This window comes from Leptodactylus fuscus, chromosome 6 (genome assembly GCF_031893055.1).
Source record: "Leptodactylus fuscus isolate aLepFus1 chromosome 6, aLepFus1.hap2, whole genome shotgun sequence".
In the NCBI taxonomy this organism is placed as follows: domain Eukaryota; kingdom Metazoa; phylum Chordata; class Amphibia; order Anura; family Leptodactylidae; genus Leptodactylus; species Leptodactylus fuscus.
This window is the reverse complement of record NC_134270.1, coordinates 137,943,386-137,967,099: the sequence shown is the minus strand read 5'-3', so window position 1 is coordinate 137,967,099 and position 23,714 is coordinate 137,943,386. Positions and strand designations below refer to the sequence as shown.

General features: G+C 44.1%; 1 protein-coding gene across 1 annotated transcript; it reads left to right on the top strand.

The window, feature by feature from the left end:
• The first annotated feature begins 60 nt into the window (after positions 1 to 60).
• On the top strand, positions 61 to 23,714 carry RETREG3 (reticulophagy regulator family member 3). The gene is made up of 9 exons (XM_075277395.1): positions 61 to 626; positions 14,716 to 14,822; positions 16,330 to 16,360; positions 16,745 to 16,871; positions 18,034 to 18,118; positions 18,477 to 18,614; positions 19,836 to 19,906; positions 20,539 to 20,671; positions 21,470 to 23,714. The coding sequence occupies exons 1-9, from the start codon at positions 394 to 396 to the stop codon at positions 21,907 to 21,909; spliced, it is 1,365 nt and encodes a 454-aa protein (XP_075133496.1). The 5' UTR covers positions 61 to 393; the 3' UTR covers positions 21,910 to 23,714.

The following is a 23,714-nucleotide window of genomic DNA, read 5'->3' as shown; positions in this document are numbered from 1 at the left end:
AATGAAAACGTAAAGCGACTGTACGGACATAGCGACCAGTGACCAGCCAGTGGGCGGGGCCTACAGGAGAGCCCTCATTGGATGGAATCCGTACGGAAAAAATACACGGTAAAAACGATTTCTCTCATCAAGTGAGAGCCGCCATGATCTTTGACGGATGATAGCTGTACGCATGCGCTGTGTATAGCTTTGCGTTGGCGGAGATTGTTGCGGGGTTTACAAGTAACGGGTCGGCGGCTCCGGTTTATACTGCCGGTGAGTCCGTCAGTGACGAAATTGTCTGCGTATCTGCCTTTTGTGTGAACGTAGTTTAAGCTCTGACGTCAGCGCCAGGGAGTGACGTCAATGTTGACCACCTGGTGAGTTCGGAAGAGCAGGCAGAACGAATTAAAGATGGCGCAGAGAGCGGAGGAGGAGGAAGAGAGCTCGGGGCTGAGGATGAGGAGAAGCGGATCCCGAAGCTTGGCCGCCCGGGAGAGAGACGAGCAGGTCCGGGCTGTGCAGGAAGCCTTGCTGGAGAAGCTGGGGAGCTACGAGCCGGTGCTGAGCTACCTGCAGGCCGTGCTGGTGTGGGAGAGACCCCGGCACAGCGCCCTGCTCCACCTGCTGCTCAATGCAGCCTTCTGGTAAGCCGGCATGTCACCACAGCAACTACAAGTCCCAGCATAGCTGCGGGACCGGCCGGGGGTTGTGCTCCTATATGTGTCAGTGCTTATGTAACCTGCACCCAGATCTGTAGTATCTGCCGCTCGGAGCATGCTGGGAGTTGTAGTCCTATATATGTCAGTGCTTATGTACACTGCACCCAAATCTGTAGTATCTGCCTCTCGGAGCATGCTGGGAGTTGTAGTCCTATATATGTCAGTGCTTATGTACACTGCACCCAAATCTGTAGTATCTGCCGCTCAGAGTATGCTGGGAGTTGTGGTCCTATATATGTCAGTGCTTACTTATAACCTGGACCCAAATCTGTAGTCTGCACCCTGTGCTCCTTCCTCTCAGAGCATGCTGGGAATTGTAGTCCTATATATGTCATTGCTTACATATATCACAGGCTGCTGAACCTGGACCCAAATCTATAGTATCTGCTTCTTAGAGCATGCTGGGAGTTGTGGTGCTATATATGTCAGTGCTTACTTATAACCTGGACCCAAATCTGTAGTATCTGCTTCTCAGAGCATGCTGGGAGTTGCAGTCCTATACGTATCAGTGCTTACATATATCACAGGCTGCTGAACCTGGACCCAAATCTATAGTATCTGCTTCTTAGAGCATGCTGGGAGTTGTGGTGTTATATATGTCAGTGCTTATGTAACCTGTACCAAAATCTGTAGTCTGCACCCTGTGCCCCTGCCTCTCGGAGTATGCTGGGCCTTGTAGTGTTACATCCCCCAATGTATTGACCCCTGCACCATGTATACTGTATACACTTCCATAGATTCCTGGTTATCACAGTGTACTCGTGGACCTGCATGCTACTGTCACATGACCTGTTTTGTAAGGACAGCCACGAAGCCATGGAAATCTTTCAGCTGCTTTGTTGTATGTGAAGCGCTATGGTATAAGCTGGTGATCTCCTTATTGGCCCTGGGTTCTGCCTCGTAGCGGATGTGTCAGTAAGCAGGTTTTCCCAGTAAGTAACAAATAGAAAGGGGAAAAAGTATCAGATATAACCACTGTGGGGGGATATATTAACCCCTCTACTCTGGTTCTCTGGCATGGGGGGGGATGTGTCCCCAAAGATGTAACACATCCCCTGCTCTGCACCTCGCAGGTCATTTTCAGTGGTCGAGGTTGCGTTGATGACATGTTAATCTTAACGCTTGCAAGTTCTTTTTACTGGAAGTCTCTGCTAGTTGCTAAGTGGTGAGGGTCTCCCTTCTGGCGCACAGGCCTGAGCCTCTTCATAAGTTAACTGTGCCCTGCAACTATTGGGGTCTTCATATGCCAGTCTTACATCTGCCCCTGTATTCTTTATTCCAAGGTACCCTTGACTATCTTCTTTAGAATAAAACCCCCTGGGCACAGCAACCATACATCCCAAACACTGGGCAAAGGAGTAATACTGGCCATAGACGTTACATCTCTGTAGTGAACCTGTTTTAATGGGGATCAGATATCAATTCCTTGCTCTCCCTTAGATAAGTGGTGTCGGCCATGGGTAGCAGCTGCTCCTCTCTATCCATAGTAATTACATGCTAAAGGGGCATGTTTATACAGAAGTAAGCCCTCATTCACATCAGCATTTGGATTCCGTCCGGAGGAAGTCCACATGGGGACACCCCGAATGGAATAGAAACGCAATTACAAGTGCTGTGCTGTAAAAGCACATGGACCCCATAGGCTATAATGGGGTTCGTGTGCTTGCCGCGCGCTGCCCGCACAAATCATGCGGACAGGACAGCAAATGGTGAACTACTTTCCTGTCTGCAAGATCCCTGCAGAGATCTGGCGGTAAGCACACGGACCCCATTATAGTCTATGGGGTCCATGTGCTTTAACTGCACCAGCACTTGCGTTTGGTATTCCGTTCGGTGGGGGTCCTCATGTGGACTCTCCCAGACAGAATCCAAATGCTGATGTGAACGAGAGTTAAGTGGTTGATGGGTGCGGCAATTTTGGACATGACTCCCATTACATGACGAAAGATTGTTGTGACTTCTTCACTAATGTATGTGTGTTCCGTCACGTTGTGACACAGAAAGTGCTAACACTGGGACTTCGTCTAGTCACTATAAGATCAAGCGCTTTTTTTTGTTTTATTTTTTGCGACTAAGAGTCGCAGTTTCATCACAAATCAATGCGATTTCATTTGCTTTCATTAATGTAGGTAACACAGCGATCTTTGATATATACACACACACACACATTTATGTGATAGAGGAGAGAAGCTGAGCTCTGTGATATATAGGGTTATATGGTAGAGGAGAGAAGCTGAGCTCTGTGATATATAGGGATATATGATAGAGGAGAGAAGCTGAGCTCTGTGATATATAGGGATATATGATAGAGGAGAGAAGCTGAGCTCTGTGATATATAGGGATATATGATAGAGGAGAGAAGCTGAGCTCTGTGATATATAGGGTTATATGATAGAGGAGAGAAGCTGAGCTCTGTGATATATAGGATTATATGATAGAGGAGAGAAGCTGAGCTCTGTGATATATAGGGATATATGATAGAGGAGAGAAGCTGAGCTCTGTGATATATAGGGTTATATGGTAGAGGAGAGAAGCTGAGCTCTGTGATATATAGGGTTATATGATAGAGGAGAAAAGCTGAGCTCTGCGATATATAGGGTTATATGGTAGAGGAGAGAAGCTGAGCTCTGTGATATATAGGATTACAGTCCTATGAAAAAGTTTGGGCACCCCTATTAATCTTAATCATTTTTAGTTCTAAATATTTTGGTATTTGCAACAGCCATTTCAGTTTGATATATCTAATAACTGATGGACACAGTAATATTTCAGGATTGAAATGAGGTTTATTGTACTAACAGAAAATGCGCAATATGCATTAAACCAAAATTTGACCGGTGCAAAAGTATGGGCACCTCAACAGAAAAGTGACATTAATATTTAGTACATCCTCCTTTTGCAAAGATAACAGCCTCTAGTCGCTTCCTGTAGCTTTTCATCAGTTCCTGGATCCTGGATAAAGGTATTTTGGACAAACAATTCAAGTTCAGTTAAGTTAGATGGTTGCCGAGCATGGACAGCCCGCTTCAAATCATCCCACAGATGTTCAATGATATTCAGGTCTGGGGACTGGGATGGCCATTCCAGAACATTGTAATTGTTCCTCTGCATGAATGCCTGAGGATTTGGAGCGGTGTTTTGGATCATTGTCTTGCTGAAATATCCATCCCCGGCGTAACTTCAACTTCGTCACTGATTCTTGAACATTATTCTCAAGAATCTGCTGATACTGAGTGGAATCCATGCGACCCTCAACTTTAACAAGATTCCCGATGCCGGCATTGGCCACACAGCCCCAAAGCATGATGGAACCTCCACCAAATTTTACAGTGGGTAGCATGTGTTTTTCTTGGAATGCTGTTTCTTTTTGGACGCCATGCATAACGCCTTTTTTTATAACCAAACAACTCAATTTTTGTTTCCAAAATGAAGCTGCCTTGTCCAAATGTGCTTTTTCATACCTCAGGCAACTCTATTTGTGGCGTACGTGCAGAAACGGCTTCTTTCTCATCACTCTCCCATACAGCTTCTATTTGTGCAAAGTGCGCTGTATAGTTGACCGATGCACAGTGACACCATCTGCAGCAAGATGATGCTGCAGCTCTTTGGAGGTGGTCTGTGGATTGTCCTTGACTGTTCTCACCATTCTTCTTCTCTGCCTTTCTAATATTTTTCTTGGCCTGCCACTTCTGGGCTTAACAAGAACTGTCCCTGTGGTCTTCCATTTCCTTACTATGTTCCTCACAGTGGAAACTGACAGGTTAAATCTCTGAGACAACGTTTTGTATCCTTCCCCTGAACAACTATGTTGAACAATCTTTGTTTTCAGATCATTTGAGAGCGGGCTGTCCATGTTCGGCGACCATCAAACTTAACTGAACTTGAATTGTTTTGTAGAAAGAAATGGTCCAAAATACCTTCATCCAGGATCCAGGAACTGATTAAAAGCTACAGGAAGCGACTAGAGGCTGTTATCTTTGCAAAAGGAGGATGTACTAAATATTAATGTCACTTTTCTGTTGAGGTGCCCATATTTTTGCACCGGTCAAATTTTGGTTTAATGCATATTGCGCATTTTCTGTTAGTACAATAAACCTCATTTCAATCCTGAAATATTACTGTGTCCATCAGTTATTAGATATATCAAACTGAAATGGCTGTTGCAAACACCAAAATATTTAGAACTAAAAATGATTAAGATTAATAGGGGTGCCCAAACTTTTTCATAGGACTGTATATGATAGAGGAGAGAAGCTGAGCTCTGTGATATATAGGGATATATGATAGAGGAGAGAAGCTGAGCTCTGTGATATATAGGGATATATGATAGAGGAGAGAAGCTGAGCTCTGTGATATATAGGGATATATGATAGATGGAGAGAGGCTGAGCTCTGTGATATATAGGGATATATGATAGAGGAGAGAAGCTGAGCTCTGTGATATATAGGGATATATGATAGAGGAGAGAAGCTGAGCTCTGTGATATATAGGGATATATGATAGAGGAGAGAAGCTGAGCTCTGTGATATATAGGGATATATGATAGAAGAGAGAAGCTGAGCTCTGTGATATATAGTGTTTTATGATGGAGGAGAGAAGCTGAGCTCTGTGATATATAGGGTTATATGATAGAGGAGAGAAGCTGAGCTCTGTGATATATAGGGTTATATGATAGAGGAGAGAAGCTGAGCTCTGTGATATATAGGGTTATATGGTAGAGGAGAGAAGCTGGGCTCTGTGATATATAGGATTATATGATAGAGGAGAGAAGCTGAGCTCTGTGATATATAGGGTTATAAGATAAAGCGAGTAAAACTTTGGCTTTTTGTGAAGGTATGAAAAATAACAAACTATATAAATTTGGTATCACTATGATCCTGCGGACGCAGAGAATATAGGGAATGTTATTTGTAGTGCACACCATAAAAACTAAACCTTAAATTTGCTATGTTTACATGGAGGACAGGTAAAGTAATGGTTTCCCTGTTGCTGCCGCTCCTCTATATTCCGGCACAGTTGGAATTTTTCCTCTAGCCCCCACCGTTCCTGAGCAATCAATGCTGTTAGCGTGGCCAGCTGGCAGGCTCATAGAGGTCACAAATCTTGGCTGACAAGAGACTTTGGACTGTAGGATGAAAATCCCAGTGTTTGGCATGATCGGCCGCTTTTGGCTCATCCCCCCCCCCCCCCCCCCCATCTTATACGGTCTCGTTGCACTTCTTTTGTCTTGTTTTCCACTCCAGATCCAATCTGTACAGCCGGCCTAGGTTCAGTTTCTGGCTCCGTTTTTCTATATGACGGGTGACTTTTAGAACGTCATCATGTGACACCGTGACTAACAGCACAGACTTGTCAATACATTATTCACGATCCTCATTCCAGCGTTTAGTCGTGACTCCCAGTACATAGCCATGGTGTTTTTCCATAGCAGTGGAATTACCAGATGATGGGGCATGGTTTGGTGAGTACTGAAATTAGACAGGTCAGAGGTCAGCTCAGGAATGTCATTGATCTTGGAATGTAAAGGCTCAATGGCCACTGCTAATGTATATGACAGGGGTCAGCAACCTTTGGCACTTCAGCTGCTGTGAAACTACAGCTCCCAGCATGCTCCATTCACTTCCATGGGGTTTCCCATGCATGCTGGGAGTTGTAGTTTTACAACAGCTGGAAGGCCGAAGGTTGCCTACCTCTAGTATATGACGTCAGTCTTTGTCCTACCTCCAGTTAATATCCATGGTTAACCAACAGTCCACCTCTAAAGGTATTACTCTATAGGTATGCGCATCCTTATTGGGGTTTTCCAGACCTTACACTTGAATGACCAAAGGGTTCTGACACTTTGGGACCCCCCATAGATCAGCTGTCAGTGATGTCACAGAATACAGTGGTAGTGCAATCCTATTGTAATACCAAGTACAGCTGTTCCCCTTACTCATTGACCTCCAGCTGACTTGCAGGGGTCTTGGGTATCAGCCCCGCACCAATGACATATTGCTGACAAAAAAAACCTCACTAGTTAAAACCAGAGTTATATATACTAGGACTGGGTGATTATGACCTGAATTGCAATTAATCAGACATTTTACCTGGTTTATGATTAGTGGGGATTATTTACATCAGGCGTCTCTTAAGGTATGGGTATGTGTTGGGCCAAGCTCATGAGATGCGGTTTTGTTTGATTTAAGCACATCCAAATCGAAGCTGTTATTGTTATACACTGGGGTCCCGTTATACCCCAGAGTATTATGAGTAGAGGCCCAGGGAAGTGATAACATAAAAAACAATGTTACTCACCTCTCATAGGCTCCGACATGGCTCTCTATTCTCTTCCAATCTTCTGCCAGATGTCGGGGATCATTGAGGCCCGGTCATATGCCGATGAGATGCAAGTGCTACAACGCCGCAGGACTCATGTGACTGAGGCCCAATCACCCGCCTCAATGATCCGTGACAGCAGTCGGAAGACCGATAGAGCCAAGGACAGGTGAGTATAACACTGTATTTTCCCTGGACCTCCATTTATTATTCTCTGGTTCAGTTCTGAGGTGGAACCTCATTAATATTGCACCCTGTGGTGGGGTGTTTGGAGGGGTCGGTATGCTCAACCATATAACTAGTCACTCCATGACTCTGCAGGCATAGTCTGTATGTGAATATGAATGTGTTTGTGCGCTTGTGATCCCAGTTTTGCAGAAGGTGACTACTCTTTGACATCTTCAGAATCCACAGCTTTAAAGCCTGAGTTTCCCGGCCAAGCTCTTTTTTTGGCTTTTCTTCTTACACTGGGTAAGTATTTCCCGTTTCTCAGAAGACATTCTTGCACTTTGCACAGTTTTTGCTCTTTGCATGTTGATCATATTTTAATATCTCGCATACAGGAAACCCCCGCTCCCTCAGGATACTGCCTTGTTAGCATTTTGAGCTGTAGAAGCGAGCCCCGGGGAATCCAGGATCCTAATGCCTCTGCGGCTTCAGGTTCACCTCTGTCACCGCCCTGAGTTGGAGATGTTGACTGAGCTGCATTCTGATGTGTAGATACATATATACGGTTTAGATGTATATATGGTGGTTGTTCAGAATTAGAAAAAATTGCTGCTTATATACAAAACCAGGGCTGCATCGGTCTATGGATTGTTTCCAGTATTGCAGCTCAGCTCTTTTGGGGTTGAATTGCAATACCAAACACTACCTGTAGGCAGGTGTGGCAATATTTCTCCAGTCCTGGTCAGCCCTGATAAGATAAGATAATCCTTTAATAGTCCCACAGTGGGGAAATTTCAACATGTTACAGCAGCATAGTAATACAGATACAGGATAATACACAGTAATATATTACAGACATAGGCACACATATGCTGAGAAGAGAAGATATACCAACTATACCAATATAGTGTCCTCTTATTTTTCTATAAGTAGTGACTGATGCAAATAAATGTGTATGTGAGCAAAAGCAGCGCAGTTCTCCCAAAGGTGGTTCTAGCCGATTCCATAAGTGACACTCATATCTCTGCTATTTCTATCCACCTAGGACTCGTCACTTTGGCACACCCCATGTACTCTGTATTGTACACAATTATTAGATGTAAATGTCATTCATACATATATAGTCAGGGAGCCCTATGCTACTTGATAGTCGCTCTTTTGTCCCCTTCAAGACATTTGGTGTAGGGTGATGATCCCTTCCACAATCTTCATGGGAGAAGGGACCTGAATTATTAACAGAGGAACCATTTTTCCATCCTTTTGCCGCCCCCTCCCCCCCGACCATAAGAATTGGTAGCCAAAGATGGATGTACACTAAAGTGGTTTCAAGCTTTTAAATATGGAATTTCTATCTTTGGCATTGGTCATCAAATTGGCATGAAATTCTCAGGGGTCTGATGCCTACACCCCTACTGATCAGCTTATAGCAGCAGGCACCATACCTCCAGTATAATGGCTCTGTACACTGTGTACTAACCATGGTTGGGCACTACAGCTCAGCCTACGTTCCAGTGAATTGGATGAGGACAAGTGAGCTCTGGGATCTATGTGAGCTCCTGAGTTCATGTGCTACAGACTATCGCCACCCTCCAGCCCTGGATTTACAGCTTTGTCCCTGTCTGAGCGGTTGGAAGAAGGTGGAGCTGGGCAGGGTGGGAAAAAAAAACTGATGCCAGTGGTACAGTGTGAATTGCACCAAAACTACACCATGGGCAGGCATAAGAGACACAGGGGTAAACCACTATACCAGTTTTGTGGCGTAAAATAGTCATAAACAATCTATTTCCGCATCGCCATTCTTCGGAAAATGGGCCAGTCTATGCCAGCACCATATTCATCATCATTTACATCGCTAAAGTAGCAAAATAGAGTATTACAAGAAGGGGTGGCGCAGGCGTGTGCTTGGGCATGGTGAGGTGTAGGTGCTGGCACTGGGGACATTACAACAAGCCATATGTTGGTCTTTATGAATCCAACTCCCCCTCCCCCCATAGTGTTGTGCTACCTACAGAAAGGGCACCATAAGGGTATGTTCACACGGAGGAAAATGTCATGGAAACGTTTTCCGCCGCGTAAACATTCCTCGCCACAACGGAATGCCCATGCAGAATCGGCAGCCCGTTCCTGTGTAGGCCTGAATGAATGGGCCTACAATGGAGCGTGTCTGGAGCCGCGGACGCTGCTGGAATCTGCAGCAAGATATGGGAGTCGTTTTTGGCAGTGGATTTTGAGGTGGATTCCGCCTCAAAATCCGCTGCCATAAAACTCTGTGAACTAAGCCTGAAGGTGCTGATAGATTCCCTTTAGATGTTTTTATCCCATGAAAACCCAGACTTGATTTTAGAAGAGTATGGAAAGGGAAATCGAACAGGCCTGTCTGAACAAGCTCTTGTCCTAATGCCTCCCGATATCACGTTCCCCACGTCTGCTCCCCTGCGTAATATAGGTACATATACGGTAGTAAAAAGCAAAAAACTGCTCTATGGAAAACTAAGTGCACATAAATACATATTTCTTTGTGTTTTCATTGCTATAAATTTGCACTCAAAAACCGCACATATTTCCGTATGATTTGCCGCAGGGGATTGCGCCATTGTTGATCAGCGTGCCTTTCCTCTTCTGCAGGATTCGGGTACCTGTATGACATCTGTTCTCTTTATGGGCCAGCACTGATCACCGTCCTGACAACCCATTGCCTGTTCATTGTGCCAGGGAGAGCAGCTGTGAGATATTTGATCTCCCCGCAGCTGCTTAAAGGGATTGCTCACTTGTAAAGGGGGGCGACTAGGGTAAAGCTTCATTTCCACACCACAATAGAGCCCTGTGTAGACGTTATATCTTTGGAGCCATAGTGGGATCAGATCCTATCTAGTGTGATAAGGAAGCTTTCCACGTTCTTCCTCTTATTACACTTCTTGTATTTGGTTTTGAGGATATGGCTTGTGTGTAGAATTGTGTTACTGATGTGTGAACACGGCTTATTAAGTATATATGGGGGCATTTGTGTTAGCGCTGTGGGATCCCATGGACGTCTACACAGCAGGTGTCAGGTCAGGGAACTGATGGGAAGAGCACGAGCTGGATATAAATGTTTCATCCCTCTGTACTGACTTCTGCTGGGTCGCTGTCAGTCTCGCTCTACTTTCTAGATGTCAGGCTGTGAGTGACCTTTTGTGTGTTTACCGACTATTAGGCTGTTACCCCCTCCCAGTAAATGGCAGGGGCGCGCTAGTTTTCACAAGTTTGTCTTTTAAATGCTGACTGCAGCATCTTAGGAGTTAACCAGTACAGACCCCATGGCATGCATAGATAGATAGATAGATCGATCTATCAGGACTGTGACAGGACATGATTCCTATCTGGGTGTGGAGATGCCACACCTGCTTATTAGTTAAAGGGGTTTTGCCATCTTAATTACCTAGCCCCATCAACAGGATAGAGGATAAGTTATGGATCAGTTGGAGCCTGACCAATGGGCTTGTCTCTGCTCCATTACTTTCAACGGGACTGCTGTAGATAGTCATGTATGGCAGCAAGAACATCTATCCGATCACTATCCCTTTAAGAATGCCCCCACTTACATAATTGTGTGGTCCCTGCTGTCTGACCTTCCCCCCCTCTCCCCACACTAACTTCCACCCCATCCCGTGGAGAGGGTGCAACTTGTCGAGAGTGGAAAAGCCCTTTAATAAATATATATATATATATATATATATATATATATATATATATATATATATAATTCTCTAATGTATTCCTACGGTATGACTAGCATTATAGTTCTGATAGTACGTTTGGGGGACAGACGGCCCTTCCTGGTCATTGTACTCTTTTTACTTTCCTCATTACCTCTTCACTGATGTCATTTTGACGCAATTGGTGTAAGCTGATGTTAACCCCTTGCTCACTGTACGCTTAGTCTCCTGTCTTCCTATAGTATGTTCCCCGTCTTACTGTATAGGGGTGTTCTCCCATCTGCTCTATACATTATTAATAGGCTGCTGTCTGATCCGTGCCTTTATGTCATTTTCTTTCCAATGTTTCCAGGCTCATTTTTGTATTGTCTGTATGCTGCTAATTCTTTATGTACTAAAAGGGTCAGGAGACTGGAAAGCTCCTTTTTAAAGGGATATTTCCCATTGTGTGCGTATACGCTGTATTGTTTGGCGTATACACCTGTCGCTGACTGTCTACCCTGATCTCGGAAATCTTTTCCGTTCACTGAAATGATTCTATGGTGCAATTCTCTTTATCTACCTGGACACCAAAATGCCTTGTCCCGGCCCTTTATAGAAGAAATTCTCCGATTTCTCCATGTAGTCCTCCCTGTTGTAAGCCATCAGAGGATTGTGATCAGACGCGTGCCTAGCAGCCGTGGTCCCTGGAGCCTGGCATCAGTATACCAGCTGGAGGAGGAGAAGAGTGGGCGTACAGAATACAAAAGGAAAGCTATAAGATTACTGATAAATTCTCTTCAATTCCGGGCTGATATTTTGGTGCCTTCAGTACCATTATATTGTATTGGTCCCGTGTCTGTATCTCTCATTGACCGTGCAATAATTCCTACAATTTGCACATGTATCGCGGAGGACTTGTTGCTATGTAATGGATAAAATATATATCCCATATTCATGTGGACGTGTGCCCTGATCGGCCAAACACTTTAGGGTAGATGTTAAACCTTTAAGCTTAAAAGCAGCTTATCTGTCGGCCATGTCTATGGGTCATATGGGAGCAGGAGCAATGGTGACGTCTCGCTGTCCATGTTTCCAGTAATCCGCCTGATACAGTAGCATCAAAAAATAGATCTATATATGGAGTGTTCTTTGTAATGGTTGTCTGTATTCTCTGTAACTTACGTTTATCAGTCTTTAGCTACTTGGGAAGGTTCCTAATTGTATCGGCTCTTGACTTAATGGGACCCAAAGCAGCCGGCGGAACTGGTTTACACCCCTGCGGCTCCAACTCTTAGGAAACTAAGCTTTACACATCGCCTATTGACATATAAGGACCTGAGGAGTCTTCCAGAAATAAGAACTTTGTACTATATCTTATTAAAGAAATGCGTTTTCTTCTCCACTTATAAGGCTGAGTTACCTAGAGGTGAAGAGGAGCTGCTGGAAAAACGTACACCAATAAGTGCGGCTCTTCTGACGCTGCTGCATCTTCAAGATAAGACCAGGGCTGGGCAATTAAAAGTAACCTAAATTGACCTCCAATCTGCTTAACCAATGTGATTTTGCCGAGTCATTTCGGTTTGGTTATTACAGTATTTTGAGCTTCTGCCTGCAGTTTTGTTCGGACCGAAAAAGTCCAAAATGGAATGGCTATTATTATACTGTGGTATCTCTTCAGGCCCATAGTATAATTAGCGGAGGCCCAGGGCAAACCTGAAGAAAAATGGGTTACTTTCTCCCCCTGTGCTCCAGCGCTGATCCTCCTCCTTTTCCGACTTCCTGAATGGCATCTGGGACCGTTGATTCGGCGTCAGTGGTCACATGGTATCGTGATGCATAGATACAAGTGTCACAATGCTGTGTGACTACTGAGGCCCAATCACTGGTGTCATTCAGGAGATTGGAAAAGGAGGACCAATAGTTCCGTACACTGGAGGTGAGTAACACAGGTTTTGGGGTTTTTTTTTTACATTTGCTCACTTCTCCTGGGTCTCCGCCGAAACTCCACTGTTAATAATAGCATTTCCGGTTCAAAATTGATCGGTCCGAGCGGAACCGCTATGTAAACCTTTTGAGGGTCATTTGACACCCATAGACTCCTGTCCCGCAACATTTGATTACAAGGTTTTATTATAATGGGGGCAAATGGGCAATTACTTGTGATGGGGCCCCAGACTACAACTCATCTTGCCCTTATTATAAGCCGCCCCTGGCAATTTATTGGCCCAGTCCTAAATGTCTCTACCACTGCCCAGAATGAGGCAATAAATGAAAAGCCTCCACTCTCCATAGACTTCTATGTATGGAGTTAGTCTATACAGATATACAATTGGAGGAAAACAAGCTTAATAAGTGGAGAGGGAAACTTATTTCTTTAATAAGATGTATGACAAAGTTTCTTATTGTGTCCCGAACTATTCATTTATAGAAAGACGTCTTAAAAGTAGACAAGCAAAGTAAATTTATGTCCTTGACTTGTCATCTGAGCCACCATTGCATCTATCATAGGAAATCGAGCTAGCTAGACACAGATTTTGCGGTAGGGATATATACAGGAATTCTAATCGCCGTTCAGGTGTCTAGGAAAGCTGGGTGACTCGGTGGTGGCTATAGTGATGCACACAGCTCAGTACCAGTCACCTGCCTTTGCTGCCTGTTTGTCCAGCATCTGGTACAGTAAGCATGCCCGGCTGGCATATGGTGTTGTGGAGCTGGTCCTGGCGATAATGTCTTAACACTTGACTGCAGAGTAAACTGAAGCATTACGTTTTTGGATAACACCTGCTGTGCACAGCGTCAGGCTGGCGTCGGAAAGTTTATCAGTTCTGTCGGCCTCCGGTCTGTCACGTGAGGGCAGGCCGGCACATACACAGATAACAGGGCTTTCCTGTTATTTTCTTCAGTACAACACGCTGAGTAAGGAATACATTGGCCTGCCTAGGCTTTTCCATATACTGTATGTAATGTGTGTGACATGTGACTGGACCCATTCACTGCCATTGTTATTAAAACAGCCATTCTTCTCCGTCATGTGAATACAGCCTTACACGGGCAGCTCTTTTCCATGGGTACGGTATAAAGTTCTATTCACATGACTGAAATATGGCTGTATGATGGCCGTTTTAATAACAATGGCAGGGAATTTGTCTAGTTACATGTTTTTGTTTTTTAAAAATTTACATGCTTGCTCATTGTCTGTCAATATGGACATTGAACTGTGTGAATAGAGCCATAGATGTTCATGAATATCATAATGGCCGTATTGTGTAAGCCCCATACACAGACTGGGAACGGACCATGACTTCTGTTTTTCACAAATGCTAGGCCCATGGAAAATGGCATCTTAGGCTTGAAAAAGCGTCTGAACGCGAAACGGCTGTTGCCATTTTTTCTGCCGCTTATGCTATCACTCCCTCCCTGAGGAATTTTTTATACGTACCCAATAAAGGATTTGTTTTTATTAAGAAGAAAATGTCGTCTACTGATTGGTGAGTGCCCACCCATACTTTTCTTCATTTTTCACGTCTTTACTGTTCTTCTGGGGTTTGTTGAGCACCACCATCATATTGTCAATCAGTATTTCCGATCAAGAACAGTATTTCAAAATAATTATACCATCTTTCTATGTACATTTGGGGAATTAGCAGTGCCGTCTGTTTTTTCTTTTTTATGCCTTTAAGATTGTGCTTGATTTTAAAGATGTATGGAGCCTGAAACTTCTATAGAGACTGGATTCCCTGGCGATCTTATATTTCATTGAAAAACAATTATAAACCTGCTATGTGGGTTAAAAAAACTTTCTGCTGATAGAGAGGGATTCATGGAAACCTAACAATCTATTCTGTCTGTAGGTTTTTTGCCCTGACCTCGCTCAGAATTGTCTTCTTGGCAGCCTTTGGTCTGATGATCATCATCTGTGTGGATCAATGGAAGAACAAAATTTGGCCTGAACTTGGAGGTGAGAATTAATAGAGTGCTTAAAGGGAATGTGTCACCAGGGTGAAGCTTAGGAAACCCGCAGCACCGTTGGGTAAGTCAGGTTCAACTTAATGCAACGCCTTTTTTACCGTGAAAATTTCTCCCTCCATTGCCAAGATATTCATATATTTTACAATATACATATGGTAAGTCTAGAGCATCGAGGACAGCTATGTTACTCCAAAGTGCTACGCCCCACACTGCTGTAATATACAAGTGCAATGTGAGAACACAGGAACAGGTGAGATTTCAACATGGCTCCCTGGCCTTGTCACTCAGAGGGGTAAAGAAGGTTGTATTAGGGTAACTTCACACTGCCTCAGGTTCCGATCCAAAAACCAGGTAGCCGCGACTGAAAGCCGGCATCCAGCCGCGCACTCTGCTCCGGATTACGCCCAATGAATGGGCCTAGTCTGGAGGAGGGAGTGTCTTCATGATTCAGCCTGAAGAATCAGGGAGCCAGAGGAAACGGCTCCCGGAAAAAAGACCTGAGCGGCTCCCATTAATTTCAATGGGAGCTGTCTTTTTGGTCAGGGTTTTGAGACTGATACAGCCTCAAAACCCTGACCAAAAAAACTCTGTGTGAACTTACCCTTAGAACAATGTGGTGCGTAGCAATTTGTAACAATGGAGCCACCATCATTGCTGCTGATCAGTCATTTACATATTGTGAAAGAAATGAACATTTCAGCAACAGTGGCACAGATATTCATGGGAAAAAGACCTTCCATTCAGATGGCCTGGCTAAAAGCCTTGCTGGTTTAATATGATGGTGCCCGACTCCCTTTAATGTTGTCGGGACCTACATAGTGTATGCCTTAAACTTAAAAGGTGTGTGTGTGTGTGTGTGTGTGTGTGTGTGTGTATACATAAACCTTGTAAAAGGTCTACCTCTGCAAGGAGTTTGTATGTTCTCCCCGTATTTGGTGGATTTCCTCCCATACTCCAAAGACCTACTGATGGGGGGGGAAATGGAAATAGTGAGCCCTATATGGGGCTCACAATCTACAGGAAAAAAAAAACAAAACTTGTAAAAGGTCTGGTCGAAAAAATGTTTTCTTTCTGTATTTCCCTTCCCTCCTTACTAAAGTGACATTGACTCTGAAATCTCTGCTGAATTTGTTTTGCCCTGGACCCGCAGATATATCATATTACATGATTAGTCTATGGAACGGGAAGAGTTGGTAAGACAATAGTGAGTATTCTCCCTCACCTGAGAGTCTGCAGAGGGGAAAACTGCTAAAAATGCAGAATAAATTGCCAGAAATCGTCTTACGTGGCAGCCTACCAGGACAGAGCTATCCACAAGGTTAGGTATGCTTTCTAATAGACAACCCCTTGTTATTCTACCCAGTTAGGGTATGTAGGAGGGGCCCCCTACCCTAGATGACCTTCTTGTGAGCCGCCACACACAACCTCTCCATACATGTAATGTTGTATTGCATTCTTTGCTGAAAGTGAATATTTGGTTTCTTTTATCATTTCAGCTGCAAGATCCAATGAGATGGACAATGAAAGGTGAGTTTGGGGTTGTGGACCCTGGAAATGGTCTAAATGATCCTAAATCCCTCTACGCCATGCAGCATAATATCTGTGACCTGGCAGTGGGCCCATTGCTCAATAGTGAATGGTAATCCTCTCAATACTAATAGGATGATATTGGGCATTGCACACAATGCTGGGCAGTGTAGGGAGATGTTTTGCAGCCACAAAAACAAAATGAACTAAGAGATCTTATTATGTGTATCCACTGCTTTGTACGTACTTTATGCTCACATGAATCCTGCTATATGTGGCCTGGGACTGTACTATACCTATATGATAGCCTGGGTGCTCTATGTAGCAGCTGGACTGTATATTTGGATCCATATTGCATTTCTAGTCCTTTTTGGTCTCTTCTAGCTGGGGCTTTGTACACCCGAGGTTGCTCAGTGTACCGGAGCTGTGTCACCATGCAGCTGAAGTCTGGATCACTCTCACAAACTTTCTTAAGAACCTTAAGGTCTTCAAATCTGAAAACCCTGGCAAGGTAAGCCCATTTCTATATGAGATTAGGTCCCCATAACTTTGTCTTCCTCTGTATATTTGCAGAGATTATTTTGTTACCTGTATATCCAGGAATGCGCTTAGTGTATAGTGACATTCTTTTACATAATGCTGATCGCACAGGCTCAAAACTTGTGCCCTTATGGTGGCTACAGGCACTTGGCTGGGACTGAAAGCTTTGACCCCCTTAGGGATAGCTCACAGAGGGCATGGGACCGTGTATTTTTATCCTGATTTTGATGCGGGAAGCCTCATCAGAATAGGACCAGAATGCGACTGTCACGGCTTCCAACCGTCACAGCTTCCTGCTCCGGAGTAGCCTCAAATGAATGGGCCTAGCCCGGAGGGTGCTGCCGAGAGGCGGACGCTGGGGCTAAATCAGCCCCAGAATCTGCCTGAAGAAACGACAGCTCACTTCTTTTTAATGTGAGCCGGAACATACCGCTCACGGAAAAAAGGAAGGTAGCGGTCTACATAGACCTCCATTGTGAGGGGGCGGATTCAACACCAGAATCCGCCCCCTCCTGCCCCGTGTGAATGAGCCCTTAGATGCTGATGTTAATAGTGACCATAACATCTAGGTAGCTGCGCTCGGACACATGAAAGAGGCTCGGATGTGTGAAATAACAGGTTCATATGGGATATTTTTTATTTTTCCCTCTCACGGACCCATTCACCTCAGTGGGTCGGACACATGAAAAAAATAGAGCATGCTCAGGACATGGGTCATTTAAATAGGCTTTTAGCCTGATGGAGGTCTCATAGACATTAAATGGAGCAGCAACACACAATGATGGCTGTTGCTTCATTTAAAAGGGGGGGATAACACAAACCCTATTCTTCTAATGGGGTGTGGGGGTCACAGTGCTGATTGTGACACATCCCACAGTATTACCAATATAGACACTTACATCATATCCTCAGGTACAAACTCTGCATGGCACTGTTGCTCTCTTTCTATTGGAAAATGTATGAAGCCCTTTACGTTTGGATGTTATGGCCAATTTATGTGTCCTGTAGTGTGTATCCATGGGCTAACTTGTCTATACCCCATATCCTGATGTCCGTACATATTTCTGGCACTCAGAGCCCTATACACATTACATGGCACATCTCTAATAATTGTCTGTTTGTTCCTTTTGCAGTTCTGTCTCCTGGTCTGTGGATTCCTCACTTTTCTGACGGTCCTGGGTGGATATATTCCTGGCCTTGTGCTCTCCTATCTTCTTTGTGAGTCCATCTTTTCATTTTCTTGGCTGGCTTTGTAAAATACCTGTGGTTGGGGTTTATTATACACACCCTCTTATATTTGGCTATGATTCAGACTACCACTTTCTCCCCATCTTACCACTGGATGGATGCGGTAACCAAAGGCTATTATAATGTCTGTAATTAGAGGTTGGCACAGTAGCCCAGAGGCGCACAGGCTTTGTGGCGATTTGTATGTTATCATCACCATTTGCTACAGGACCCATAACTGGTGGGATTTAGAAACTAAAGAGTCCCTTTACATAACCACCGTCACTAAGTGGTCAGGGATGTCACTGATGTGCACTTCTACCTATAACTTGTTTGCTCTTTTGTACAGTGCTGTTCATCCTGCTGTGGCCTTTGGCTATATACCATCGCCTGGGACAACGTGTTTACCAGAAACTGGAGCCAGCCCTGCAGCGGTTGGACTTTAGTGTCCGTGGATACATGATGTCTAAGCAGAAAGAGAGACAGTGTAAGTGACACAGAGGTGGACTGTCCGTGATCACACAAGATTTGTTAGGTCTTGTTCACACAGGTCAGGCCTAATTTCTGACGTCTATGTGATTGCATCTCCATAGACGGATCAGCTTTATTGAAGTCCATGGGGCTAATCCATAACTATTCAGTAGTAATGAACCAGGCGGTGGATTCTGAAACTCAAAGCAGGTTCACATGCAGCAGAAAGAGTCTGTATGGAATAAGAAACTGGTTAAAATGCCTCATTTACTTCCATGAAAGGGGTTGTCCAGTTTTTTGTTTTTAAGCTCAGTGGTGGGCTGACACTCACGACCCCCACTGGCCAGTTGCTTGAAGGGGCCTTAGCAATCACACAAGCTCCTTGACCTCTATTTACTTTGCACACTGTAGATACAATCTTGTATTGTTCACCTCTTGGATGAAGGGTCACGGCACACCCCCCATCCAAACAGCTGAACAACAGAGATCCTGGATGTCAGACCCCCCACTGATCTTTTATTGATGACCTATCCTGAAACAAAAAAAAAAAAAAAAAACACCCTGGATATTCCCCTTCATTTCTAGGATGTCAGGGAAGTTTGTCAGGATTTAGGCAAGCAATGCACAATAACTGTGGTTATATTTATAATGTGAGAATGTGGCTTTAGGCATTTGGGTTTCCGTTCGGGGAGTCTGCTTGGGGCCCCTAGAACGGAAACCTATACACTTAAAAAAAAAAGTGGTTACCTAAGGAAACCCATGGACACCATGGACTATAATGGTATCGTGTGGTTTCCGCTGGGTTTCCACACAAAACATGTTAAGTGCTGCAAGCAGCACTTTTCTCTCCTCATGTTTTGCACAGAAACCACATGGACCCCACTATGGTCTATGGCAGGGGTAGGGAACCTTTGGCTCTCCAGCTTCTGTGAAACTACAACACCCAGCATTCTCCATTCACTTCCATGGGAGTTCCCAGAACAGCAGAGCAAGTAAGCATGCTGGGAGTTGTAGTTTTGCAACAGCTAGAGAGCCGTACGTTCCCTACCCCTGGTCTATGGGGTCTACAGGTTTCCTTAGGTAACCGCTTGTTTATGCATATAGGTTTCCATTCAGGGGTTTCCCAAAGCGGACTTCCCGAACGTATATGTGAACCGGGCCTTAGCGTCTCACATTTGTACGTGCAGGTTGTAAGAAATATGTCAAGCAGTAACATTGTACCTTTATTTGTAACCAGTGCATGGGCGAGCACTTCCTCCAAATGAGGGAAGTGACAGTGAAGAGGAGCTGGCTGCATTCTGTCCCACGGTAAGAGCGCACTTGTCTGTAATGGGTTAAAAATAAAGAATCTTACTTCCTCTTAATGCAACCCAGACAATTATCTATTAATGTATTTATATCATGTGCAATGAGGTCTGTGCTCTTATTCACATGATGAGGTTTCATGGCCATGTGCTAATTTTTTATTTTTTTTTTTTGGGGGGGGGGCTGTGGGAGACATCAGTGGATATGATTCATGTGAATATTTTTTTATTATTTTGTGACCAGATAATAAAACTATTCCCCCCGCCCTTTTCACGGTCCCTCCAGTCTACGAGGGACCCATGAAAAGAGATTACCCTTGGTTGTTCACTCCTCTGTAATAAGTCATTTTTCTTGGCTGAGCACATGGCCCTGTCATGTGAATAAAGACTTACTGATACGAGCAATATGCGCTATGTGATTTATACACCTGCTACAAGAGGAAGTATCCATGTCTGCTTTGTCTTTCTAGAGATGTATATGTACTTGAGACTTGATCCTGTGATCTGTTCCTACCTTTGTCATCAGTAAACTAGATGAATGTTAGACTGCTAGGTTATGCCATTTGCTCACCCCCTGCCGTACATCCATCTCATAGGTTGATTTTTTTTTTATTTTTTTTTTGATCCCCTCCTTAGCTGGATGATTCTGCAGTCGCCAAAGAACTAACAATATCAGATTCTGAACATTCAGACGCAGAGGTCTCATACACAGAGAATGGGACCTTTAACTTATCCCGGGGGCAGACTCCTCTTACAGAAGGCTCTGAAGGTAAACCTTTCCTTATGATGAGTGTCTGTTCTGTATTGCTTGCACTGGGACACATTCCAACTGCTTGTTTTTTTTTCCTCTAACCCTTTCCCTGTCAAGACGATTTTTTACACTTCTGTCAATCACAGTGAAAACCTTAATTCTAAAGCAAAGGAAAAATCCTATTCTATCCACATACCTTATATTTTTCCGAAAGCTGACCCCTCACTTATTGTGAAAATGTCTCCCTTCACTTTACAGTCATTGGCAACTTATGCAATTTAGTATCGTATCTCTATATGATCTATGTCCATAGCAGTGACAGGGTTAAAAGTGTCCCTTTAGGGTTTTTCCAGGAACTTGCATATTGATTGCTTACTAGTAGTGCATTAATATGTGACTGGTTGCGGTCTGACACCCATTGATTAGTTAGAGGTTACAATATTAGGGTGAGGGCTGCAGCTTCTTCACTGAATACCAATCAGAACGCTATACATTGCATTGGGGCTGTGCTTGGTATTGAGGCTCAGCCCCAATACCTTGAATAGAACTGAGCTTCTGCTGTACCATGTGACCGGTAAGCATAATGTCTTTGGCACATAGAAGGAACCCAAGTGTTGGTGAGCTCCACAACCTTCTGAAAAAGCTGATCTGTGGTGGTCTTGGGTGTTGGACTGCCACTGATCGCCTATTGATGACCTTTACTAAGGATAGGTCATCAATATGCAAGTCCCAGAAAACTCTTAAGTTTTAGGCTTGTATTGTATACAGATTGTTTTCCAAAAAAATGTGAATTGGCATTTCTTTGTATACCTCTAGATCTAGACCGCCATAGTGACCCAGAAGAGTCGTTTGCAAGAGACCTCCCTGACTTCCCTTCTATAAATCCAGAGGCAACCGGGCTAGATGATGAGGATGACACCAGCATTGGGCTCCCAATTGCAGGCAGCCACCCCCATATGTCTGGTGACCAGCTATACGATGAGCAGGAGTCTTCAGAGTCAGAGGTGCCGCTTGCAATCGGCGCTCAGCAACTCAAAGACAACCTTACCAACCTAGTCACTCGCGGGATGATACAGATGGCATTGGCAGGTGTCACCCAGCAAGCCTCAGGCTTTTTGGAAAATCCCAGGCAGAGAACATATCAGAGAAACTCAAGCTCTGAGCTGGACACTGATGCTGAAGCCGATGACTTTGAGCTACTGGACCAGTCTGAGTTGAGCCAGATGGATCCAGCCAGCCAACGTGGCCAACAGTGATTTCCGACGAAGGTGCCAGTCCCTTGTGAACATACAATCTCTAAATTTTTTTTTTTTTTTTAAAGAGCTCTCATTGTAGACCCGTATCTTCAGACTGTGTCTTCTCAGTGTGCCCGTGTGAGGTTTCCATTACTTACTGCAGGACTGTTCGGCCTGCTACTTTATCACTGTGAAGTCTGAACCGGTAGAGTAGTCACGCTAGAATGAAAGGCGCAGTATTTTAAAGCTGTACCCCTGCTGGACAATGGACTGGTGCAATAGATCTGACTTTCTCTTCAGTATCCCATCTCAGACTAAGTTTCTGCAGTAGAAGACTGCCCCGGGCAGTTATTACAATGTAGGTGTTTTTATTATTTGGAGTTAGGGACATGTCGGTGTGTGAATTCTGACCGTGTAGTTCTCATGTCCCTTTCACAAGACAGATTTTAAAATCTGGACAAAAAAAATATATATCTGTATAGGAGAGCGGAGAAATCCGTGGACAGTATAAAGTGTAGCTCCACTTCCATACAAGAAGATCAACACGTGATATAGATAGGGTTTTTGGCTTTGTTGATGATACTTTTGATAAGCCATCTCTGGTTGCCCAAATGCAAGGTAAGTATGATGGATCACCTCCGTAATGGCTACCATACTATACAAAGCGTATTAAGAAATTTCCCGAAATCATCAAACCAACCAGTTTCAGCAGCATTCATTGGTTCAGGCAGTTCACTTGTCACTCATGGTCTGCAGTCAGGAAAAGGAATGATTCCTGTACAAGGTAAGCTGCTAAGTGTTTGGCAGTCGTGTATCCCTTTAAGGGGATATTCCAGTAAAACAAGTTATAGAGTCTGACTCCTCGGTCCTGAGTCCCCTATATGAAGGGAGGGGTAGTCCTGTATGTACACTACCTCTGCTGAACATGGCCAAGCACAGTACTCTCGATTATCTCTGTCAGTCATAGAGACTGAATGGAGCAGTAGTATATACCCTTGACTAGAAGACCATTACAATGTATGTACTAAAATGCCTATTTAACCAGTGAAATAAACATGCACTCATAGTGTGCATGTCTATGGCGGCAGGGAATGCGGGCCGCTATCTAATGTATGTGGCTAGCCTAATAGACCAGTGCAGTGTGGCTATAACACCACAGATCAGAAGATGTAGAAATACTGAAGCGGGCAATCTTCTCAATTGTTATAGGGCAAAGCAGAATTTGAGATTACATATGTATACGTAGTCCAGCACTTGGGACATTGTGTATGGCACTTAATAATATATTAGGTTATTATTTTGGCCATATCAGGCATTTGTAGTTAAACTGTGGCCTACAACAACTCAGAAGATACGTCTACTACCAGCAGTTTAAAGCGAGAAGATCTGGCACTTGTCTATAGGTGAGGTATAGTCTGCAGCATCTTCCACCTCCAGGGTAAACCTGTAGTGCAGACCTTCCTAGGAGCAACTACGGAGCCGTGGCTCTTTGTATTGACCGTGAAGAAATCGTTGTTTATACCTAGGTGAGATACCAATGTGACTACTAGTTTTTTAATTATTATTATTTTTTGAATAGTTATAGTGGAGCTACACTTTATGTCTAGAGAGAAGCTCAGCAGTGAGCCCTGCAGTTGGTGGTGATGGGGAGGGGGGCTTCACCCTGTGTTATTGTTCAGTGCAGCATTTCTTTTATGGTGGAGACCAGATCTCCTTTTCCTTTCTCCCAAAGCAAATGCACTTTTAATTTTGAATACATTTTGATTTTCACTGAAGTTTCGTCATTTTTGTTGTAAGAGTGAACAGGAGAACATGTAAAGATCGAA